The sequence below is a fragment of the Podarcis bocagei genome, assembly GCF_964188305.1.
Source record: "Podarcis bocagei genome assembly, chromosome: 16".
Lineage (NCBI taxonomy): Eukaryota > Metazoa > Chordata > Lepidosauria > Squamata > Lacertidae > Podarcis > Podarcis bocagei.
The window spans coordinates 15,483,709-15,509,976 of NC_138142.1; the positions used below are offsets into that span (position 1 = coordinate 15,483,709).

Genomic DNA, 26,268 nt, shown 5'->3' on the forward strand with positions numbered 1-26,268 from the left:
CCATGTTTTCACATCTTGCCTCAGGCAGCCCTGCGTCATCATTCCATCTATTAACCTCTGCTGCCGTGGGAGGAACGGAATATGCTGGGAAATGGTATAGCTGGCTCAGTGGCGTAGCGTGGGTTGTCAGCACCCGGGGCAAGGCAAGTAATTTGCGCCCCCTAACCCGTGGATTTGCGCCCCCTAACCCATGGATTTGCGCCCCCTAACCCTAACCCCCAGCTGTTGTGCCCAGTGCGGCGGGCCCCCCCTGCACCCCCCATGCTACGCCACTGAGCTGGCTGGAGCTCTGAACAGGAGCCGCAGTATTTTGTTCCATCTTCGTACTCAGAAATAAATGGGGCTATTTTATCCAACCCACAGCTTTATGGGCTTTTCAAGGGAGGTGGTTCAAAGTTGATTTAAGTATCTTTAAAAGGGAGGGGAGGTTTAAAAGTCCACCCGACAGCTCCCGGTGTCCTTTACTGATAAAAGTTGGCAGATATTTTCAAAGGTTGAGCCTTTTTATCAGGGTAATTTGATCATTAGCGCTCCTACTCACGCAGCAGAGACTCAGTTGAGACTTGACCCGTCGCCATCTTCCCCAGAACTCCCATTTGTTGGGATAAGACGACAACCCTGTACGGTAGGTCAGAAAGGGTTTGTTATGCGGCTGGGCAAGCTATGCCCCTTGGTTTAATTTTGTGGCACTGGAGAGTGGGGTAGAATGGAGGAAAAGAGGGTGGGATAAAGAGAGAAACTGGATGCACACAGACACACATTTCCCCCTCTAACCTAAGGAAACTATTGTTTTTAAATCAAGCTTTCTTTTCTTTTTTTTTTAAACATAATTTTTATTGAATTTTTCCATGCTTCATTTAATTCAATACACGTATTCACAACTTATATTATTTTCTCAAAGTGAGCTATGACTTCCTTCCGTCTCTCTTTCTGACATCCCTGTAGTCTATAACATATCTTTCGCATTCCCATAATCACTTCTTTATCCTATAATCACCTTAAAAGATCACATTCTTATTTATAAATCAGCACCTTAATTTCACATTACAAAATATTTCACGTTAATGCTACAAACATTTTTAAATGAGTACAATTTTCTTTCAGGTAATGAATAAATTTGCTCCAGTCCTTTTGATATTTTTCTTCGGGCTGATTCCTGATTCTCCCCATCAGCTTCGCCAACTCCACAAATTCTACTGTTTTTATTCTCCAGTCTTCCAATGTAGGGAGTTAAATAGATTTACATCTTTTTTATAAATTTCTTCATCAATTAGCCCTAATAAGAATGCCTCTGGTTTTTTTGCTGAAATTATATTTTAGTATCTTTTTAAATTCATTGTAGATAATGTCCCAGAAAGCCTTAACCTTAGCACAGGACCGCCACATATGTAGGAAGTTCCCTTCCATCACCTTACATTTCCAACATAATTTGCCCTGACACACATACATTTTGGCCAGCTTACTCGGGGTGATGTACCAACGGTACATCATTTTCATTAAATTCTCTTGGAGAGCAAAACATGCTGTAAATTTAATTGTTTTGTTCAAGCTTTCAAAATAAGGACAAATGAAGAGCCCCGTTGGCTCTGGCAAGTGGCCCATCTCATCTACCATCTTGTTCAGGGGTAGGCAACCTAAGGCCTGGGGGCCAGATGTGGCCCAATCACCTTCTCAATCCGGCCCGCAGACGGTCTGGGAACCGGCATGTTTTTACATGAATAGAATGTGTGCTTTTATTTAAAATGCATCTTTGGGTTATTTGTGGGGCATAGGAATTTGTTCATCCCCCCCCCAATATAATCCGGCCCCCCACAAGGTCTGAGGGACGGTGGAACAGCCCATGGCTCAAAAAGGTTGCTGACCCCTGATCTTGTTATTGCAGCAGCCAGCCAGATGCCTCTGGGATGCTTGCAGGAATGGCTCTGGTGACTGTTGGAGCACCAAGTTGGGAAAGGCTACCGTACTTTTCCATACTTTTATGGTGCTGGAGGAGACTCTTGAGAGTCCCATGGACTGCAAGAAGATCAAACGTATCCATTCTTAAGGAAATCAGCCCTGAGTGCTCACTGGAAGGACAGATTCTGAAGCTGAAGCTCCAATACTTTGGCCGCCTCATGAGAAGAGAAGACTCCCTGGAAAAGATGCTGATGTTGGGAAAGATGGAGGGCACAAAGAGAAAGGGATGACAGAGGACGAGATGGTTGGACAGTGTTCTCGAAGCTACCAGCATGAGTTTGACCAAACTGTGGGAGGCAGTGGAAGACAGGAGGGCCTGGCATGCTCTGGTTCATGGGGTCATGAAGAGTCGGACACGACTAAACGACTAAACAACAACCACATTTTCCCATCTATAAGACAACCTCATGTATAGGACGGCCCCTATTTTGGGGGACTCTTATTTTTTTGGGGAGATGGCACAGAGTTGTTCAGCTTTTTTTGGCAGAGGATTGCCCAGAGTTGTTTAGGGGGAGATTGCAGAAAATCGCTCACCCACACACGTCCATAAATCCGCCTCCTGCCTGCCCCATCGCTGGCAGAAGCTGCTACTGCTGGAGCGTCACCCAATCAACACCACCCATCGACACAGCAACCAATAGCATGCACAATAGCCGCTGACAGCTTTGGCAGCAACCAATCAAGCATCCACTCTATGCACTACCCATGTATATGACGCCCCCAACTATTTAGCATGATTTTTACAGAAAAAAACATAGTCTTCTACACGGAAAAGTACAGTAATTTAAGGTATGGCATGGCATGGTTTCTCAAATTAAAGTTTTACAATCATATATCCAACATACATCATAAAAACAAGATTCCAAAGAATCTCCTGGATTCCCTTCCTCCCCTTAGTGGGTCCTATTATCAATCATTTCCTCCTGCATCTTTTATGATAATCTAAATCTTTTACCTCTCCATTGTCTCCAAAATTCACCATTAAACTGCAAGCGTTATTCCAATTGTACTAATGATTTTAACTGTTTACAATGGTTTTTAAAGTAAGTTATAAATTTCCCCCATTCCTTATTAAAATTTTGGTCTTCCTGATTTCTGATTCTTCCGGTCATTTTTTGCCATTTTGGCATAATCCATCAACTTGATCTGCCATTCTTCTCTGGGAGGGACTTTATCTTCTTTCCATCTCTGGACCAATAATATCTGTGCAGCCGTGGTCACATACATAAATAGTCAATTCTGCTGCCTTGGGATTTTGGCACCTAGAATTCCTAAAAGGAAGGCTTCAGTAAGGCATGGCTTATATAGAATGACTAAAACAGTAATGCCAGTACAGAAATAAGTAAGTAAAAATGTACTATTGAATAGAAGGCAAACACCTGTTTGCTTATCTGCAGTAAGGAGCAAGGGACATGCTCTGTATCTTAGATGCAAACTGTAAACCTGAAGGAGCGTCTCCACCCCCATCGTTCTGCCCGGACACTGTGGTCCAGCTCCAAGGGCCTTCTGGTGGTTCCCTCACTGCGAGGCTACAGGGGACTAGGCAGAGGGCCTTCTCGGTGGTGGCACCCACCCTGTGGAACACCCTCCCATCAGATGTCAAGGAAATTAACAACTATTTGATTTTTAGAAGACATCTGAAGGCAGCCATGTTTAGGGAACCTTTTCTATCTAATGAATTATTGTACAGTGGTACCTCGAGTTAAGAACTTAATTCGTTCTGGAGGCTGTTCTTAACCTGAAACTGTTCTTAACCTGAAGACCACTTTAGCTAATGGGGCCTCCCGCCGGTGCTGTGCCGCCACTGCACAATTTCTGTTCTCATCCTGAAGCAAAGTTTTTAACCCGAGGTAATATTTCTGGGTTAGTGGAGTCTGTAACCTGAAGCGTGTATAACCTGAAGCGTATGTAACCCGAGGTACCACTGTATTTTAATGTTTTGTTGGAAGCCACCCAGAGTGGCTGGGGAAACCCAGCCAGATGGGTGGGGTATAAATTATTATTATTATTACTATTACTATCATCATCATCATCCTAAGGTCCCCTTGAGACATTCTCCTTATTGTGCAATTATGTTGATTTGAGCTCATGAAGGTACTGGGGCCATTATACATGATGATACGGCTTTCATTATTTGTTTGCCAGTGTGTTTTTTTGGGATGGACACACTGCTTTGTGTCTATTGCATGCATGTCTTGTAACATCTTGCTGAAATCCTGTAACTTTTTATACCCCAAATCCGATTTTTTTGGTCTTCTTCCCCCCACCCCCAGCAAGAGTGCTCATCTAGACAGTAATGACACAGCAACATTGGGGGAGCGTCGTAGAACGAAGAATAAAGCAAAAATGATCACTCTGTTGGTCATGCACTGGCATCAGTGAGATATAGCAGAATACACCCCCCCAAAAAAAATCACCACTCTGGACTGGTCACACGTTTTGCAATCAGTTTGCAACAGAAGGATAGTTAAGACATCCTCTTTTTAAAAAAGGCACCCAGCAATTGTTTAAAATAAAAAATTCTCTAAGTCCAAACCGGGACTGTAATTAACCAGATCGCAGGACCTTAAATAGGGACTGCTTACCAGAAAGATAAGAAATCAAGATAACAAACTTTTTATATAAACGAATGGAAATGGGTTATTTAATATTTACAGATAAATTTCAAGCCAATAAAAACATTGGTAGGATTATTGTAACCACCTGCAGTTTTATAAGAGTATATATTTAAAGTAGATAAATAAATGAGCAAATTAACTGAATTTGGATCTGCAGAAGATATTAAAAAATAAATTTATGGAACCGCAGAAAGAGGGGGGAGGAAGACAAGTTTTCAAACGCTGGAACGATTGTAAAATTAATGAGATGTATAAACATGAAAAGCATAAATAAAAACTAAAAATAAATAAATAGGGACTGCTGTTGGATATAGCAAGCCTTTCTTGTCCGTAAGATCCTTTTGATCACATTGGCATCGCTTCCTTCCCACCCCTGATGTCAGATATCAGGGCTGGCAAATATACATTCTTTTTCAAGTGAGGGTTAACCCTCCTGTTGCCCCTCATTTTTAGCCTTGCTTCTTGTCAGGAGACAAAGAGTTAAGCGCTCAGCCTTGGTCTCCTTGCGATGAATATTTAACAGCAGCCGGTACAGAAGAGCTGGCGCTGGAGATCTCTTCTTCCCCGGCTTCTCTTGACAGCCGTGGCTGGTGTAGAAGGAGCTTCCTCCGGTCGGGGGATTGATGCCCGGGGACTTTCTCCACAGCAGCAGGAGGAAGAAGAAGAAGAAGGGCGCAGAAGACAGACCTGAGGACACCGCTTGCTGGATCCTTCCCCCTGCCTGGGGTTTCCAGCGCATCACATCCCTCGGGGAGTCTCCTGACTGCCAGGACCCGTCTGGCTTGCAATGAGGATGCTGCGTCTTCCTGGGATAACTTTTCTCACTTTGCCTTTTGTCATTCAGGCGGGCACAGCAGGTGAGCTGGTCATTGAGAGATGATGCTCTTTATCTCTCTTCTGAATGGATGTGGTTAGGGATGGGTGCTTTAGTCAAATTTCAATTTCTCGGTTCGGTCCAGTCTTCCCTTCCGCTCTCCACCTTTTGCCCATCAATTTACATTTTAAAGCAAAACCAAACAAAATTCTCAGTCCCCGTGAGAATTCGTGTGAGTGTCAATATCCTCGTTTTTCTTTGTAACCTTACCTAATACAAACATTTTTTTTTGGCAAAGCCGGTTCCTCATACACCAAATATTCTTTTAAAAAACCAAATATATGCATTTTAAGGCACGTTTTGCTCTAGTGTGTGTGTGGTTTTTTTTTAAAAAAATACATGTTACCTGGCTGGAAAAGTGCAAATTTTGATGAGTGGCTGTGGTTTGGTTCAAATCGGGTAGAGTTTGCCTTGAATTGTGAACTGAACTGAATACCCCCCCCCCCAAAAAAAAATCACGAGTTGGAGGGACCTTCTCAAAGTGTGGGTGGATTGCTGGTCAATAGTGCAGTTTAGACCAGGGTTCAGCAACCCCTTATCTCCCACCTGGACCCACCTTGCTCTAGACACCTGTTGGTCCTTGGCCAACTCTGTTGAGGCTCCTCAGCGCTTCCTGATGCTGTTGCACCGAGACAGAAAAACCTCCCTCAAATTCCGGACTGGGCTGCCATTGTTCGTTCTCAGCTGGGTGTCAATCTCAATTAAGCGCCGTGCTTTGTAATTTGCAGATGGGCTAAAAGAGAGGCGTCCCTGTGCCAGAACTTTGAAGTCTTCTCCTCCATATTTAACAGGAGTCACTGATGGGTTCTGTTGCTGTGTGTGAGAGATGGAGATACTTTTAAATGAATCAGAGGGCTGATTCATGGCAGGTAGCATGCACACCTAAGCCTTGAGAATATTCAGACTGGATCTGTGGCCACATTGTAATGGCCACATGGCCGTCTCTCTTGGCACATGCTGGAATCATTCCAGCATGTGCCCATGCTTGTTGCAAAAGGCAGGAATATGTTGGTGCATTGGGATTGAGGTCCATGCTGGAGTCGTTGACAGTGTGTGCATGTCAATGTAAAATTTGGCCACGCATCTTGACTCCAGTGGATTTGATTCTCAGTGTTATGTACTGAGTTGAATAGGATCCAAAAGGCAGCAGTCTGATTGGTCCTAGAACAATAGGATTCAGAATGCAGCAGCCTGATTGGTCCTAGAACAATAGGATTCAGAATGCAGCAGCCTGATTGGTCCTAGAACAATAGGATTCAGAATGCAGCAGCCTGATTGGTCCTAGAACAATAGGGTCCAGAATGCAGCAGTCTGATTGGTCCTAGAACGATAGGGTCCAGAATGGAGCAGTCTGATTGGTCCTAGAACAATAGGATTCAGAATGCAGCAGTCTGATTGGTCCTAGAACAATAGGGTCCAGAATGCAGCAGTCTGATTGGTCCACAGGAGCCACCCAATCCAGCTCCAGGTGGAAGTGAATCCGCAACCAGATTGGCCTACAGGTGAATCCCGGAATTAGCCAATCACTTGGGGCCCATTGTGTAAATAATGTATATAAAACAGGCATTCTGGGGGAACTTTCATCCCTCCTCACCACTATGAGCTGAATAAAGAGCATGAAATCCACTCTCGACTCTGAGGATATTTCACTCAGGTTGGGTGTAACTCCAGAGTGATGCAACTGCCCTCACAGGGGAATCAACCACATATGCCAATTAAAGCCATTTAAGGGGGCAGTTGGTGGAAGTCGATTTGGAGTCACTCTGATTTGCTGATGGGAGGCGATTTTTCTGAACCGATTTCTCAGCTATGGCGAGGGCACTCAAGGACTGCAGTATACAGAAAGCTGGTAATCAAAAACAAAACAAATAGAGAACAGTAATAATAAATGTGTGTTATTCCAACAGAAATGACAATGGGTTATATTCCATGTTAGTCCTACTCAGAGTAGATCCATGGAAGTTGACGTACATGACTGCTATTATTTATTGCACTTATTAGTCACCTTTTAAAATGACCAGTAAACTTAAAGCCATTTACAATATAATGCAAAAGTTTAAACTAATATAAAACTAAAACAAATAAAAGCTAAAAACATGTGTATACATAAAAAGCAGTCTAACACACCCCACCTGCTCATGAGGGCCACAGCATCTAAAACAAAATAATAATAATAATAATAATAATAATAATAATAATAATAATAATAATGATTTATACCCCCACCCATCTGGCTTGGTTTCCCCAGCCACTCTGGGCAGCTCCCAACAGAATATTAAAAACATGATAAAATATCAAACATTAAAAACTTCCCTAAACAGGGTTGCCTTCAGATGTCTTATAAAAGTCAGATAGTTCTTTATCTCCTTGACATTGTGATGGAAGGGCATTCCACAGGATGGGCGCCACTACCGAGAAGACCCTCTGCCTGGTTCCCTGTAACCTCACTCAGAGGATGAATTTAGGTTTACTGATAATCCCAGTTCCAAATTCTGTAGAATTTAGGTGACTACAACCCAATGAAAATAGAAATAAAAAAGTTTGCTTTTGGAACACAGACATGCACATGACTGTGCCCTTACTGACTCCACTCACTAACCACCTGCCCACCCCTCACATTAACCCCCTAGAGTAGTAGCAGACCTTGGGGTCCCAAATTTCAGCGGCAACCTGTGCAATGCCAAAATTTAGCACCCTTTCCTTTCATTACATATTATGGTTGTAGCACCCCTGGTGGCACACCCAAGGCTTTGTGCCCAGTGTGATCGAAAGGGTCACATTCCCCTCAATCTGCCTCTGCCTAGAGTTTCCCCACCCCATGCTAATCCCGCTTTTCTTGGCTTCTTGAAATTTCCTCCATGAGAATCCAGGACTGTGATGTGGCACTGCCAATCCTCCAGTGGGAGCTGTGTGATGACGACCTTACCTTTTATGTACCGTATTTTTTGCTCCATAACACTCACTTTTTTCCTCCTAGAAAGTAAGGGGAAATGTCTGTGCGTGTTATGGAGCGAATGTCTACGGATGGCGGGGGGATCTGCTGCAGTCGTGAGCAGAGGATCCATGGTTCCCCTTCCTTCCCTCCTCCGTGGCTCGCTTTGAAACAGCAAAGCGGGAGACGAGCCGCTGAGTGGGGAGGAGAGAGGGACAGAGAGCCTGCTTGCTTTAAAGGAGCAAAGCGGGAGAGGAGAGGAGCTGCTTACACGAGTGTAAGCGGCTCCTGTCCAGTTGGCTCCTTTAAAGAGCCTGCGTGTGTTCCTTCTCCCCTTAAACCCCTCGCCTGCATTTTTAGCACCATCCTTCTCCACACACCCCACGCGTGTCCCTTGTCCCTTGAGTGCTTTTCCTTCCCTCCCCACTTAAAACGTGGTTACAAAGCATGTGTCCACATGGATCCTCAGAATTTTTGCATTGGGCTACTCCAAACTCACCGTCAGATCACATGTCTATGTGAGTGTTATGGTCGGGTGCGTGTTATAGAGCGAAAAATACGGTATATAGCAAGATACAAGCAAGGATGCAACTAAAAACTACCCATTTTAACTAAAGCATGTGTCTTGCACTAAACAACTACAGTCGAACCTCTACTTACCACCGCCTCTTCTTACGGTTGTTCCAAGTCATGACCACGGCAAACCTAGAAGTAACCGGTGGGTTTGCCACCGTTCACGCATGTGCACAACAGCACCTCTCCCAGCAACCCGTTTCGACCTCCAGACGGACCTCTGGAATGGATTATGGTCTCAAATAGAGGTTCCACTGTATTGTTATGTTCTTAAGAACGCAGGAGAACTCCACTGAGCCTTATGTCTGTCCCTTTCCACACATATCCAACTATATTTTATTCAGAATAGAACCATTGAAATTAATAGGCCTAGGTTTGTCATGGCTATTGTTTTCTATGGATGTACTCTGTGTAGGGCTATCTTTGGATATTACTTGTGGAGTTACACACAAACGAACACACATGCACACACACACACACAGAAGGACTGGACCCTTACTTTCAGGAAGAGATAAACAGTTGGTTAAAAATAAAATATTTCTGGCCCAAGTACTACCCTGAGAGACCATTTCATTTCTAAGTGAGAAATTAAAGTGCACCACCACTTGAACCACAAACATTAGCTTTCTTTCTTGCATGGTGTCTGCCAGCTGTGGCTCCCAGATCTTCTGGTTGTTAAGCTAGTTGTTTCTAATTTTGACACAGATATAGAAACATATATATTTTTTAATGGAAGAGCATTCATCTTTGACCCTCCAGATACTTGGAATGAATGTCAATGACCAATACTTATGCACTCTCTCTCTCTCTCTCTCTCTCTCTCTCTCTCTCTCTCTCTCTCTCATTTTATTGAATCTCACACTTGTAATGAAATATATATGCATACGAAATGATTAAAAAAACCCCATGGAATAAGACAAACATATACGGTAATAACAACAATTGGAGCAAATATGAATGACACAGGACAAATAATCCCAAAAAATATAGCAGAGGAAATGTGGAGTGTCAATAAGTACTAAGAGCGTTATATTTCTTTTTATCTCTCAATATAATAAAAACGTAAGGATGTCATTGTGCAACCGCTATTGGATTTGCATGGAGTCAGGGGAGCAAAAAGGAAGGCAGGTTGTGAAACAGCAGCGGCTGAGAAGGGAGTGACATTAAGAGGGGGAAAGTGGTGATTTAAAACAACGACCCAAATTTGAATAAGGTTGGGGTGGGAGAAACCGAGAGGGAAATGGCAGTTTTAAACAAGGGCAGAGGTTTTCAGTAAAGAACTATGGAATACTTGAAGGCTCTATATCCTTGATGTATCTCAAGCGAGGCGGCTTAGGAACAGAAGAGGGAGAAGTTGGAATACACAGTGAAAGGAGGAATACTGAAAGGGGGAAAAGCACCTGCTACAAACAATGGCTGGAGTTTGAGTAAAGTGTGGATGGAGAGACACTGAGAGGAAAATGGTGGTGTTCAACAACAGCCAGGGACTTGACTAAAGCAGGGGCGGAAAAGTACTAAGAGGGAAAAATTGACCATTTTAAACATTGGCAGAGATTTTAGCTGGAGGTGGCGCTGGGATCAGTGAAGGGGCACTTCAAAACCAGGGACTGAGTACAGTGTGGTCAGAAACTCTCTTGTCGTGTTAGCTTTTGTGTTGCACCTTTTCCTGTTATTTCTCTTTGTCAATAATAATAATAATAATAATCTATTTAACCCACCCGCCATCTGGCCAGGCCTTCCCAGCCACTCTGGGTGGCTTCCAACAGGATATTAAAAACATGATAAAACACCAAACATTAAAAACTTCCCTAAACAGGGCTGCCTTCAGATGCTTTCTAAAAGTCAGATCGTTGTTTATTTCATTGACATCTGATGGGAGGGCACCACTACCGATAAGACCCTCTGCCTGGTTCCCTGTAACCTCACTTCTCGCAGTGAGGGAACTGCCAGAAGGCCCTCAGAGCTGGACCTCAGTGTCCGGGCTGAACGATGGGGGTGGAGACGCTCCTTCAGGTATACTGGGCCGAGGCTGTTTAGGGCTTTAAAGGTCAGCACCAACACTTTGAATTGTGTTTGGAAATATACTGGGAGCCAATGTCGGTCTTTCAGGACTGGTGTTATATGGTCTTGGTGGCCACTCCCCGACACCAGTCTAGCTGCAGCATTCGGGATTAGTTGCAGTTTCCGGGTCAAATTCAAAGATAGCCCCATGTAGAGCGCATTGCAGTAGTCCAAGTGGGAGATAACCAGAGCATGCACCACTCTGGTGAGACAGTCCGCGGCCAGGTAGGGTCTCAGCCTGCATACCAGATGGAGCTGGTAGACAGCCGCCCTGGACACAGAATTGACCTGTGCCTCCATGGACAGCTGTGAGTCCAAAATGACTCCCAGGCTGCGCACCTGGTCCTTCAGGGGCACAGTTACCCCATTCAGGACCAGGGAATCCTCCACACCCACCCGTCCTCTGTCTCCCCAAAACAGTACTTCTGTCTTGTCAGCATTCATTCTCAATCTGTTAACTGCCATCCATCCTCCAACTGTCTCCAGACACTCACACAGCTAGTTTGTTAAAGCTAGTTACATTTTTTAAAAAACAGCTCAGCAGTGCCCAATCCCCCAATGCCCCCCAGTGACCCCAATGATCTCTCACCCCCTTTGTCCTTCACTTTCACTTCCTGTGAATCCATTGGCTATTATCTCTGAGCTCCCTGGCATCACTGGGGGGTGGATGGATGGATGAATGAAATGAGCGTGCGGTATTTTCTCTGCAGTGCCATTCAATTTGTAGCTCAGCAGGGATGGCGTTGCTTCCTACCGTCAAACACATTTGTTCTCTGCCAAGCAGGATATGAGTGTTGGGTTTTTTTTACTTGGAGCCTATTACTTAAAAAAGGAGAAGAAGGAGGAGGAGGAGGAGGAGGAGGAGGAGGAGGAGGAGGAGGAGAAAAAGAAGGAAAACCACCAACAACCTGAGTCAACAAGTTTGGAGCTGATTCAATGTAATCTCATTGGAATTGGTGGGTATTTGCTAGGAAGGGTTTGGGTGCTCAAAAAATAAAAAATATTAAAAATATTAGCATGGAAAAGATTCACTGCTGCAAGTGGCAACTGAGATGATTTAGCTTTTAAATTTGGGGATGAAATCAATGGCGCCTGGTAGGTTATATGTTATAGGTAGACTAAATGTAATGCTGAACACTACCCTGGGATCCTGTGATAAAGGGTCACATATAAATTAAATTAACAACAGCAGCAATAGTAATAAGTGCTATTTTTCTAGAAAAAGAGGCTCTGGAGCTCACCACGAACTTCTCACTTGTTTCCTTAGAATGGCAATGGCATCCACCTAAAAGGTGCTGGAGCTGAGCTCTGGTGAGCTCTGGTTGAAAAAAGTAATAATAATAATAATAATAATAATAATAATAATAATAATAATAATAATAATAATAATCAGCTCCTCTATCATTGAGCTACAGTTCATCCCCTGAATACAGGAATTTGTCTGCTGGCAAGTCCAACCATTGATCCATCTACCTCAGCATCCAACAGCATTGGTGTTTACGATGCATCAGTCAAATCTAAACCGTGGAATAATAATAATAATAATAATAATAATAATAATAATAATAATAATAAATTTTCCCCTTTATATCCTGCCCTCCCCATCTGAAGCCAGACTCAGAGCGGCTAACAACAGTAAAATGATACAACATTCTAAAATCATTTCATTATAAAATCAGTTCAAATCAAATTGATGGCAACCATTGGGCTAGAGTTTTGTGAAGAATTACCAAAGGAGGGAGTCAGGCTGTGCCCTGGCCAAAGGCCTGGTGAAACAGCTCTGTCTTGCAGGCCCTGCGGAAAGATGTCAAGTCCCGCAGGGCCCTAGACTCTTGTGACAGAGTGTTCCACCAGCTTGGAGCCGCAGCCGAAAAAGCCCTGGCTCTGGTTGAGGCCAGCCTAACCTCTCTGTGGCCCGGGACCTCCAAGATGTTTTTGTTTGAAGACGGTAAGGTCCTCTGTGGGACATACCAGGAGAGGCGGTCCCGTAGGTACGAGGGCCCTAGGCCGTATAGGGCTTTAAAGGTTAAAACCAGCACCTTAAACCTGATCTTGTACTCCACCGGGAGCCAGTGCAGATGGTATAGTACTGGGTGAATGTGATCCCGCAGTGAGGACCCTGTAAGGAGTCTCGCCACGGCATTCTGCACCCGCTGGAGTTTCTGGGTCAGTCTCAAGGGCAGCCCCACGTAGAGCGAGTTACAGTAATCCAGTCTGGAGGTGAGACTTCATAAGAACATGTCTTACTGGGCCAATAAGAAAATTCCATTTTTGGACAGCAGATAAAGACAAGCTTAAATAATTAGCTTCCTTCGTTTAATCTAACTAACAGAGCAGTCCTAACCAGATGTACTCAGAAGCAGATCCTGCTGGATATGGCAGCCAAGATGGCAAGCAAAATGATCAAGGGGATGGTCTGACTTTCCTACGAGGAAAGACTACAGCGCTTGGGGCTTTTTAGTTTAGAGAAAAGGCAAGCAGGAGGTGACATGCTCACTTGGATGACAAATCTATGGAGTTCAAGGCTATCAGCGGCTACTAGTCATTGTGGCCAAGTTCTTCCTCCACTGCCAACGATTATCAGTTGCTTGGGAATTGCAGGTGGGCAGAGAACAGGATGCTGGACTAGATGGGCCAGTGGCCTGATCCGGCAGGCTTGCCTTAGGTTCTTATATTCTAGTGGGATGTGGGTGGCACTGTGGTCTGAACCACTGAGCCTCTTGGGCTTGCTGATCGGAAGGTCAGCGGTTCGAATCCCCGCGACCGAGTGAGCTCCCGTTGCTCGGTCCCTGCTCCTGCCAACCTAGCAGTTTGAAAGTACATCAGTGCAAGTAGATAAATAGGTACCACTGTGGCGGGAAGGTAAACGGCATTTTCATGCACTCTGGTTTCCATCACGGTGTTCTGTTGTGCCAGAAGCGGTTTAGTCCTACTGGCCAAATGACTCGGAAAGCTGTCCGTGAACAAATGCCGGCTCCCTCGGCCTGAAGCGAGATGAGTGCCACAACCCCATAGTCGCCTTTGACTGGAGTTAACCGTCCAGGGGTCCTTTACCTTTTTTACCTTTTATATTCTAGTACGTAGACAGGGTTAGGATTGCAGTCATCACCATCAAATTCTGCCAGCCCATTCTGGATAGTTTATTTCTTTTATATAGCAGAATTTTGGCCCCATCATTTCCCCCTGTTATTCCCAATGCTCAGGCTGTGAGTGCCGTTGGCTCACATAGTGAAAACAGTAAAACGGGATGAAGAGATCTGCAAACATGGGTAAACCCTCAGGTTTGCAGAAGTTCAAAAAATTATCAGGAAGACAAACCCTTAGAGGAAAATTAATAAACATCGCCATGAAGACCGCATGTGCTCAAGTGGATTTGGAGAAAGCTCACTGGGAAGTGAAAAATGAAAATATGTGTGTGTGTGGGGGGGGGGGATGTTGAAGCAATGATTCTTCAACATCAACTTCGTTGGACTGGTCATGTTGTGCAGATGCCTGATTATTGTCTTCCAAAGCAACTACTCTCTTCTGAACTTAAAAATGGAAAGTGAATGCTGGTGGTCAACAAAAGAGGTCTAAAGACGCTCTCAAGGCAAATCTTAAAAAAAAAAAAGTAGTATAAACACCGACAACTGATAAACATTGGCCCGCGAGTGCTCCAATTGGAGATTAGCCTTTACCAAAGGTGTCATGGGATTTGAAGACGCTTGAACTCAGGACAAAAGGGAGAAATGTGCTAAGAGGAAGGCACGCTTGGCAAACCCTCACCGTGATCAACTCCTGCCCAGAAACCTCTGTCCCCACTGTGGAAGGTTGTGTGGATCCAGAATTGGCCTCCCCAGTCATTTACGGACTCACTGTTAAGACCGTGTTTATGGAAGACAATCTTACTCGGCTACGAGGGATCGCCAAAGAAGAAGAAGTTAGCAGGTCATTTTTTATTTTGCACATGTCAGCAAGAACAACAAAGGATCCACATGAAGTTTCCTTTCTGGATTTGTAGCTTCTGTAGCCCGTCGGGACTGATAGGGTGGAAGGCAGGGAATAAACCAGTAGGGGACACCAAAACCCCAAAACACAAAACATTGGCAGAGCCAATGATGACCGGAGGCAGCTAATTCTCTCTCCCTCCTCCTCACTGCTGAGTCAATACTGAAAGGAGGAGGAGGAAGCTGGCAGCCAGGGCCATGCCTTGGGCTGGTTGTCAGTAAGAAGGCAGACCAGTGGAGCCTAACTAAGGGTAGACTAAGCTTGGTGGACCATTTCACCAGCCGTCACTTTTAAACAGAAGGAAAGGCTTGCTGTCAATGATAGGACAGCTGATATTTGTTGGCTTTCTCCTTCTGAAGGGCAGTGGAGTTTGATGCCATGACCACTAGATGGTGCTCTTTGCTCCTCATCATCTTTGATTTCAACTCCACTCCCTGGCTCTTACTTACAGTCTCAGCCATGGATAGCCCTTTCCTCCATGAATTTGTCCAATCTTCTTTTAAAACCAGTCAATCCCTCTTCCCAGAGAACTCTGGGAACTATAGTTTTCTGAAATAAGTAGGGAGCTCTAACAACTCTCAGCACTCTTAACAAACTACAGCTCCCAGAATTATTTGGGGAAAGCCATAACTGTTTGAAGCGACACGGGTGGCGCTGTGGGTTAAACCATAGAGCCTAGGACTTACTGATCAGAAGGTCGGCGGTTCGAATCCCTGTGATGGGGTGAGCTCCTGTTGCTTGGTCCCTGCTCTTGCCAACCTAACAGTTCAAAAGCATGTCAAGGTGCAAGTAGATAAATAGGTACCACTCCGGCGGGAAGGTAAACAGTGTTTCCGTGCGTTGCTCTGGCTCACCAGAAGCAGCTTAGTCATGCTGGCCACATGACCCGGAAGCTGTACGTAGGCTCCTTTGGCCAATAAAGCGAGATGAGCGCCGCAACCCCAGAGTCAGCCACAACTGGACCTAATGGCCAGGGGTCCCATTACCTTTATAATTGTTTGAAGTGGTAGGATGCTGCATTTAAGGTGTAGAGCTGGTGGGGTCTCAGACTGCATCTGATACTCTTCAATATTCTCTGTGAAGTGGAGATGATAGCACTGCTAGAGTCGTGGAGCACCTTCAGTTTTGGGGGCCTCGTCAAATGTTCCATCTTCTGGAACTGGCCTTCCCAGCTGCCATCACTTGGCCAGTCACAGGGAAGCGCTCTACAGACCAGTCACTATGAGAGACAGACAGACAGACAGACATGTGAGAATGTAGATACCAGGAGAGGATATATTGATTTAATAGCATCCTTCCTAAATCACGCTTGTGAGTCAGCAGCAGAGTGACATTCCCCAATATATAGCAGGAAACTAGTTGGCAGATTCGTTTGAATCTCTTTACGTAAGCAATCCAATCTGGCTTTGTTCAAATTGGGTTTTGTTCCTGGTAAGTCCCCTTTTAATCTCTCCTAAAAAGAATAAAGCTTCTTTTAAAAGTAACAATAAGTTTACTCACATTCAGTTCACGGTTGGATCCCTGAAGGCAGGCTTTAGCTTAGAGTTACAGAAGAGGGTTTGAGTTTATCCCATATGGGAATGAGCCCATGTCCTGCTGGCTGAGAACCAGCAGACAGCAAAATACATCAGTTTCAGGAGAGCATGGCATCAAGAAGAAGAAGAAGAAGAAGAGGAAGAGGAAGAAGAAGAAGAAGAAGAGGAAGATGGCTGTGTGACCAGCCCCTTTTATGGGGTCTTCCAGGGTCATGCCCACCTACCTGGTCACATGCAGGGGGAGGAACTCCAGACCAGGTGTGACAGGAAGTCCTCCTAGTTGGAGTAATACCCCCCTGTGTGTCCACTCTGGGCAAACAGGAAGTGTTGTACTTAATAATAATAATAATAATAATAATAATAATAATAATAATAATTTATTATTTGTACCCCACCCATCTGGCTGCGTTTCCCCAGCCACTCTGGGCGGCTTCCACAGAGACCAAAAATACACTAAAATGTCACACATTAAAAACTTCCCTGAACAGGGCTGCCTTAAGATGTCTTCTGAATGTCAGGTAGTTGTTTATTGCTTTGACATCTGATGGGAGGGCGTTCCACAGGGCGGGCACTACTACCGAGAAGGCCCTCTGCCTGGTTCCCTGTAGCTTTGCTTCTCGCAATGAGGGAACTGCCAGAAGGCCCTCGGCGCTGGACCTTAGTGTCCGGGCAGAATGATGGGGGTGGAGACGCTCCACTTGACTGCTTATGTTACATCCCACAAGACAGACAGACAGACAGACAGACTTTAGCACTAATGGAAGATCAGGCTCTGTTCCGCCCCCCACGGTCAGAGGCAATATGCTTCAGAATTCCAATTCCTGGGAATCACAAGTGAGGACGGTCGCTGCTGCACTCAGGTGACACTGCCTCCTCAGCCTGAGACCGGGTGCTTCAATTTTCCAGTGCCAAACTGAGTTTAACAGACTTTGAGAACTTGCTTTCCTCCTGGAGAAAATAATAATAATTCTGGATCTGCAAGATAAATCTCACTTAAAACAAAAATTTGGAAAGTTGGAACGAAAAGGATTTGCTTGAGGGTTCTCCTCAACATCTCTACCTGCCTGTGTCTCTGCTCTGGTTCAGACACAGCTGTCGCCAACCAATAAACGAATCAAAGGCTCCTCTGGTTTTTCTCCAGCTGGGAAAGGCTGGAGTAGAATGACTGATATCTAATAAGTGCACAGTGAGGCCACAGGGTGGAACTCACCCCATTCTTGCTGCACAAAACAAACTTCCTCATTACTTCCATCGGTCGCAGCCTGAGAAGGCAGGGTTGGCAGCGTATGGGTGTGTGTGTGTTCAAGAGTCTTATGCTACCTGTGCTCATTTCTCTGGGTTCACTGCCTCTTGGATGACCTTCCAAGCATGGTGGAAACCAGCGTGCTTTTCCTGGTTGCTTCTATGGAGAGGGAGAGAGGAACCTAGGAAACTACCTTAAACTCCAGCTAGTTCCATACTGCCTGCACTGACTGACAGCAGCTCTCCAAGATTCCAGGCAGGGTTCCTTCCCTACCTGGAGGGAAACCTACCTGGAGGTGGAACCTGAGACCTTCTGATGTTCTGCTGCTGAGCTCTGGCCCTCCCCCTGCTAAGAAGCAGCCATACTGATTCAGGACCTGGGACCTCCAGGAGGCAGTGAGGGCCTCCAGCTTTGATCATCATCATCATCAACAACATCATCTGTTATTTATACCCCACCCATCCACCCATCTGGCTGGGTTTCCCCAGCCACTCTGGGCAGCTCCCAACAGAATATTAAAAACACAAGAAAACATCAAACATTAAAGTCTTCCTTAAACAGGGCTGCCTTCAGATTTCTTCTAAAAGTCAGATAGTTGTTTATTTCCTTGACATCTGGTGGGAGGGCATTCCACAGGGTGGGTGCCACCACCGAGAAGGCCCTCTGCCTGGTTCCCTGTAGTTTCACTTCTCGCATTGAGGGAACCGCCAGAAGGCCCTCGGCGCTGGACCTCAGTGTCAGGGCTGAACAATGGGGGTGGAGATGCTCCTTCAGTTATACTGGGCTGAGGCCATTTCAGGCCTTAAAGGTCAGCACCAACACTTTGAATTGTGCTCGGAAATCTACTGGGAGCCAATGTAGTTCATCCAGATCAGGTGTTATGTGGTCTCGGCGGCCACTTTAAAAGATAATTGAACAAATTCATGGAGGAGAAAGCTATTGATGGCTACGAGTCCTGATGGCTATGCTCTGGCTCCATGCTTGGAAGAAGCAATGCTTCTGGGTACCAGTTGCTGGAAGCCATATGAGGGGAGAGATGATGCTGTGCTCACATCCTGCTTGAGGGTTACTTGCAGGAAGTTGGTTGAACGCTGGGAGAATGGGATGTTGGACCAAAAGGGTTGTAGGTTTGATCTAGCTGGTTCTTATTTTCCAAGGAGGAGGGAGCTAGGAGGCAATGACATCCCCTGGACAGGTTTTAGGAAGGAAGGTGGTTGGAATTGGCTGAGGGCTGCTGATATTGCTGGAGGAACTGCCTCATTTGCAGGCCTTAGGCATAGGTAAACGGCCCTCCAGATGTTTTGGGATTACAACTCCCATCATCCCTAGCTAACAGGACCAGTGGTCAGGGATGATGGGAGTTGTAGTCCCAAAACACCTGGAGGGCCGAATTTGCCTATGCCTGCCTTAACTGCACAACTGCTAGAAAGGGCCCAGATCCTGAGCTGAACTCTTTCTTGCCTTTGGGGAAATCAGAGAGAGAGAGAGAGAGAGGGAGAGAGAGAGAGAGAGAGAGAGAGAGAGGAGAGAGAGAGAGAGAGAGAGAGAGAAAGAGAGAGAGAGAGAGAGGGAGAGAGAGAGAGAGAGAGAGAGAGGGAGAGAGAGAGAGAAAGAGAGAGAGAGAGGGGGGGGAGAGAGAGAGAGAGAGAGAGAGAGAGAGAGAGAGAGAGAGAGAGAGAGAGAGAGAGAGAGAGAGAGAGTGTACTGGTTGTCAGTTTGCATTTCTTAGTGCAGAAAGTATTGATCTGATGTGTAGAGATCTTTCCTATTCTAATTACTTCATGAGGGTTCTGGAAGCTTCTCTGTGTGATAGAAGCAGAAGGTTCATGATGTTTGGGTTATTCCTTCAGAGAAGCTGAATACAGTTTGCTTAAATTGGGTCTGTTATCTCTTTCTGTCAAGGTCATGCTGACTATAAAAGTAAGGCCAGAAAGAGAGCTTGGATTTCACTCTTTTCTGTCTCTTTTTTCTTCTGGTATGCTGTTCTGTACATAGTATACTTAGTGTTAAGGTTTTAGTCTTATTATAACTTATTGTAAGTTTAAGTTAAGTCTGCTGCAACTGGATTTCTTACGGACAGTGACAATCCTGAATGTATTGGATTTGTGACCATTATGCTCATTTGCCTTCAGTAGCAGTAAAGCTCTGCTGAATGAAATACAGTGGCACCTCAGGTTACATACGCTTCAGGTTACATACGCTTCAGGTTACAGACTCTGCTAACCCAGAAATAGTGCTTCAGGTTAAGAACTTTGCTTCAGGATGAGAACAGAAATCGTGCAGCAGCAGCACAGCGGCAGCAGGAGGCCCCATTAGCTAAGATGGTCTTCAGGTTAAGAACAGTTTCAGGTTAAGAACGGACCTCCAGAACAAATTAAGTACTTAACCCGAAGTATACCACTGTACAATGGCCTCTGGTCTACTTTTGGGGAATCCTGCAACATGTTTATGTTTTTACTCTGCTAACTATATGTTGGAATCTGCTCTGGATCAATATTAATTAGAATTTCAATGACAGTGCTTGGGGAAGCAATTTGGTTTGGTGTGGATCTTAATGCAACCCTACCAAATTCACACTTTTGAAAAAGACACACCAACTGAAGTACAGCCCATTCCCCCCCGCATTCCATACTTCTACAGATGTTGTGATGCAATTCTCCAACCCAATTCTGGGTACAAAATTACTTACATTAGGAAAAATGTGCCTAAAGAGGGCGTAACTGTGTGAAAGCAACATATAAAAAATGCATTACATTGGGGGAGTATCGATCGCACAAATGTGTTTGTAAAGAGCAATTTGCACCGGAATGCTGACAAAAGATTTCTAACCTAATTTTTATTGGTTTTTCACGGATGCATGAAAAGATAAAACTAGATAAACTAAACATGGGCATAAAAAAAAATAACATAAACATTTCCCCATCTCACAAGCATCTTTACAATAGTCATTCCTCTATTTAGTTTTGCTACGGGATTCTAATGACGCTATTCCTTCAGGGTTGTATGGAAACATCTATTCCCGGCTAGATCATCTTCTCCAACTAAATTATCAACAGGTTTACATGTGGCGACCACCAGCTTTATAGTAATGTGGCTGATAACGCATTTTGCAAACCCTTTTCACTAGTATATAAAACAATTGAATTTCCAAGACTTAAAAAAAAGAAAGAAGCTCAGCTGGTTAGAGCATGGTGCTGATAATGCCAAGGGAGTGGGTTCGATTCCTGTATGGGCCAGCTGAATATCCCTGCAATTCAGGGGGTTGGACTAGATTACCCTTGGGTCTCTTTCAACTCTACAGTTCTATGATGCCAAAGGCGCATTTGGAAGAAACTTGTCAGGGAACTGCCATCAGCTCAGAGGCGAGAGAAGAAGAAGAGAAGAGTTTGGATTTGATATCCCGCCTTTCACTCCCTTTAAGGAGTCTCAAAGCGGCTAACATTCTCCTTTCCCTTCCTCCTTCCTCCCCCACAACCAGTGGCGTAGCGTGGGTTCTCAGCACCCGGGGCAAGGCAAGTAATTTGCGCCCCCTAACCCGTGGATTTTAGCACTCGAGTCTCTTCCGCGCGCCCCCCAGATGTTGTGCCAAGTGCGGCAGGCCCCCCCTGCACCCCCACGCTACGCCACTGCTCCCACCACAAGTCTTCAGGACAGCCATCCGAAGGCTGGCGTGGGGAGAAGGTCTCTCCGCCCCACCGCCAGGCTTCGGAGCAGCCTTCCGAAGCCTGGCGGTGGGAGGAGGTCTCTCCGCCCCACCGCCAGGCTTCGGAGGAGCCTTCCGAAGGCTGGCGGTGGGGCGGAGAGCCCTCCTCCCGCCGCCAGGCTTCGGAGCAGCCTTCCGAAGCCTGGCGGTGGGGCGGAGAGCCCTCCTCCCGCCGCCAGGCTTCGGAGCAGCCTTCCGAAGCCTGGCGGTGGGGCGGAGAGCCCTCCTCCCACCACCAGCCTTCGGAGCATCCTTCCGAAGCCTGGCGGCGGGAGGAGGTCTCTCTGCCCCACCGCCAGGCTTCGGAGGAGGTCCGAGGACAGTGGGGAAGACGCGCTGCGCTTCCCCGCTGTCCCGGAGATTTCCCTATGGACTTTTGTCTTGCAAAGGGCCGGCCAAACGCGCCCCCCCCAATGTTGCGCCCGGTGCGGCCGGCACCCCTGGCACCCCCCACGCTACGCCACTGCCCACAACAAACACTCTGTGAGGTGAGTGGGGCTGAGAGACTTCAAAGAAGTGTGACTGGCCCAAGGTCACCCAGCAGCTGCATGTGGAGGAGCGGAGACGCGAACCCAGTTCACCAGATTACGAGACTACCGCTCTTAACCACTACACCACACTGGAGAGGTGGATGGGCAGTTGGGTTACAGGGAGCCTCCAAAGATCGTGAGAAGCAGCACTTCCTCTGCGGAGGAGGGAAACCACGCCTCTAGTGGGGAAGGGGTGCAGGACTCGGAGGAGGCAAGGGAGAGCCACAGCATCGAGCAGGAGCAAAGCGCGGGGGGGGGGGAGGCAGCCGGTTTACGCGCAGAGAGGGGAGGCGTAGGATGGAGGTCAAAAGACTACTCTGCCGGGGAAAGTTTAAGGACCGCCCACTCCCAGATTCTGCTAGTGACTGAGCAAGACATGGAATTGAAACGTTCTGCAATGTGAATGTTTTTGTACAGATAATAAAGCCTTGAAAAGACCAGTGGGGGTCTTGCCTGTTCGCTCATGAGCAACCATGCCGGCACACATAACAAAACTGATTTTTTGGATCCATTTCAGTCGGGGTTTAGGCCTGGTTTTGACACAGAAACTGCTCTGGTCGCCCTGTACGATGACCTCTGTCGAGAGAGAGAGACAAGGGAAACATGTCCCTGTAAATTGTTCTCGGCCTTTTAGCAGCTTTTGATACCATTAAGCATGGTATCCTTCTGGAGCGAGTCTCCCAACTAGGAGTGGGTGTCACCAATTTGCGGTGGTTCCAGTCCTACTTGGATGATCGTTCCCAGAGGGTGTTGCTTGGGAGATGCTTTTCAGCCCCATGGAACCTTCAACGTGGGGTTCCACAGGGGTCAATCCTATCCCCACGTTGTTTAACATCTACATGAAACCGCTGGGTGGGATTATCCGGATGTTTGGAGTACGTCGTCCGCAGTATGCTGATGTCACTCAGCTCTATTTCTCCTTTACATCTGTAGGTGAGGCAGTGGAAGTACTGGACCAGTGTCTTCCTCAGTAACGGACTGGATGAGAGCCAACAAACTGAAGCTCAATCCAGAGAAGACTGAGACACTATTAGTGGGTGGTTCCTTGGAACAGAGGGATGGGAGATTGTCTGCTCTTGATGGGGTTACACGTCCTCTGAAGGAGCAGGTCCATAGCTTGGGGCTTGTTGTTGTTTAGTCGTTTAGTCATGTCCGACTCTTCGTGACCCCCTGGACCAGAGCATGCCAGGCACTCCTGTCTTCCACTGCCTCCTGCAGTTTGGTCAAACTCATGCTGGTAGCTTTGAGAACACTGTCCAACCATCTTATCCTCTGTCGCCCAGTGGCGTAGCGTGGGGGGTGCAGGGGGGCCCGGCCGCACCGGCCGCAACATCTGGGGGTTAGGGTTAGGGTTAGGGGGCGCAAATCCACGGGTTACTTGCCTTGCCCCGGGTGCTGACAACCCACGCTACGCCACTGCTGTCGCCCCCTTCTCCTTGTGCCCTCCAACTTTCCCAACATCAGGGTCTTTTCAGGGAGTCTTCTCTTCTCATGAGGCGGCCACAGTATTGGAGCCTCAGCTTCAGGATCTGTCCTTCCAGTGAGCACTCAGGGCTGATTTCCTTCAGAATGGAGAGGTTTGATCTTCTTGCAGTCCATGGGATTCTCAAGAGTCTCCTCCAGCACCATAATTCAAAAGCACCAATTCTGTGGAATGCTTTCCCCAGGGAAGTTTGCCTGGAGCCTTCATTATACACCTTTGGGCACCATGCAAAGGTCTCTTTAACCAGGCCTTTGGTTGATCTGATTTACATCCTATGCCCTTTTAAAATGTGGGTTTTTTTGTGGGTGGTGGGGCTATTGGGTTGTTGTTATTATTATTTTTATTGTGTATTTTGTGGTTTTATATCTTGATTTTATTCTGTGAAACGTCCTGAGACCCCCGGGTATAGGGCGGTATATAAATTCAATAAATAAATAAATGGTGGAATATTGGCCTGGAAAAATGAGGGACGGAAACAGTTCTATCCATCCTTAGAGAGAGGCATAGAAGGGGTAACATGCAGAAAACAGCATTCTTAGAGAAACCAAAGACTGGAACTGAGGGAAATCGGGGTGGGGGGGTGGGGGGGTTGTGTGGGAGGGGGAGGGAGGAAAAATGGGGGGGGGGGAACAAGGATGATATGTTTTTGGATAATATGTCTTGTTATAATTTTGAATAAAAAATAATTTTGTTTTTTTTTAAAAAAGAGATGTGTAGAAAGGAAGGGAAGAACAGTGAAAGTTTTGTAGGAGAAATAAAGAGCACAGCAGGAGCAGCCAGAGTCCCTCAGGTCTCCTGGCTCTGGCTGTGCCTTCCCGCTACCGAAAAAGAGAGATGTGTGTAATTAAAGAAAATGGGAGCCTCATCTTCTCTCAGTCCCATGGCTGTGTGACTGGAAGTCTGCAGATAAGTCCTTTCCCCTCCTCCTGTGTTTGCAAGGCATCTCCATGTACTTCAAAGATGTTGTTTGTTTTAAGACAACATCTTCAGTAGACATCCTCTACTGAAGCATTCAGTAAGGTTTCATTTATTTTATTTATTTAAAGGAAACTGACCGCCCTGTGTGGTGATCACACAGGGTCCCCAGACGTTTCACCGTCTATTGATCCCTGTGCCGCCACTTTATTTCTCGCTGCCACCACCCAGGCCCTACCTGGTGCAATACTGAGTCCAGTCAGGGTTAAATTGGAACATAAACTTCTGTTTATTTATTGCAGTTTAACAAGCGTGTGGTTTCATAAATGGTATCAGTCAATTACAATTATGGGGTGCCTATCCAGACCTATAACTTCCGCTACCTGCTCTCACTCACTAAACCACCTCTCAGATATAGTGGTACCTCAGGTTAAGTACTTAATTCATTCCGGTGGTCCATACTTAACCTGAAACTGTTCTTAACTTGAAGCACCACTTTAGCTAATGGGGCCTCCTGCTGCTGCCATGCTGCCGGAGCACGATTTCTGTTCTCATCCTGAAGCAAAGTACTTAACCTGAAGCACTATTTCTGGGTTAGTGGAGTCTTTAACTTGAAGCGTATGTAACCTGAGGTACCGCTCTATTTACTTGTCTTCCTAGTTCTTAACTGTTCCTGACTCACCTTACTTCGCTACACTCACTCAACCTACCCACTGACTCTATCCCAATTCACTCCCACTCCAACCAACCACCCATCTCCCAATGAACTCCTCCCTTCGCGCCTCCCAAAGCTGGTTTTATAGTCCCTCTGACTCCACCCCCCTGGGTTCTGATTGGGTAACCTGTTTAACTATTTCACCTCCAGCACTCTCATATGTTAATGTCACACGCTGTTATGAGAAAAAAACTGCTCCTTTTCCTTTATGGGGTATCCAAGAGCTCGTAAAGAGTCCTTAAGTGTGTTCCCTATCGGTAGGAGAAAATAACAGAGGCCAACCAAAGTATATTGAGAAGCAAAGCAGCTAGTAAGCCTGATCTTTATTAAACTGTTGCAACAGGGTCCTCACTCAACCTACGCAGGGAGGGAAGAGGAACCCAGAACAATGGTGTGCAAGCCCACCCTGTAGCTCAAGACCACCCCCCAAAACATCATACATACATCACAGAAGGAGGTGGTCTACAGCAGAAATACATCACAGGAAGAAATCCTGTTTGCCAGGATACCTGAGAATGGTCACTGATTGCATTACCTGGGCAGCTTGGCCATTTTTGGGTGATAGTTGGGACGCGGGTGGCGCTGTGGGTTAAACCACAGAGCCTAGGACTTGCCGATCAGAAGGTCGGCTGTTCGAATCCCCGCAACGGGGTGAGCTCCCGTTGCTCGGTCCCTGCTCCTGCCAACCTAGCAGTTTGAAAGCACATCAAAATGCAAATAGATAAATAGGTACTACTCTGGCGGGAAGTTAAACAGCGTTTCCGTCCGCTGCTCTGGTTTGCCAGAAGTGGCTTAGTCATGCTGGCCACATGACCCGGAAGCTGTACGCCGGCTCCCTCGGCCAATAAAACGAGATGAGCGCCGCAACCCCAGAGTTGGTCACGACTGGACCTAATGGTCAGGGGTCCCTTTACCTTTATCTATGCATCAGGTGTCCCAATTCACAGCACACAGAATTCACGCCTGCAATGGGGGTCACCAACTTGCATGGCTTTTAAAACGAAGATTAGGCACATTTGTGGAGGATAAGGCTTGGGACAGAGGCTAGCAAACACAAGGAAGTTTTCTTTGCATTATTCTACACATTTTAAATAATTCCCTGCTGAAACATAAAACCACTGTATTTCTTCTGGGTCTGGAGCT

General features: G+C 46.2%; 1 protein-coding gene across 2 annotated transcripts in view; it reads left to right on the forward strand.

Moving 5' to 3' along the window:
• Window positions 1–321: 321 nt before the first annotated feature.
• LOC308575907 (carbonic anhydrase 15-like) overlaps window positions 322–26,268 on the forward strand; it is a 48,346-nt gene continuing 22,399 nt past the window's right edge. The window contains exons 1-2 of one of the 2 annotated variants that reach the window (XM_081175045.1): window positions 322–629; window positions 5,156–5,431. In XM_081175045.1, the coding sequence (XP_081031171.1) occupies window positions 5,362–5,431 (70 nt within the window). In that variant the 5' untranslated portion in view covers window positions 322–629; window positions 5,156–5,361. Of the gene's footprint in view, window positions 630–4,824; window positions 5,432–26,268 lie in introns of those variants that run through there. The other variant, XM_081175046.1, reaches the window with a different exon arrangement.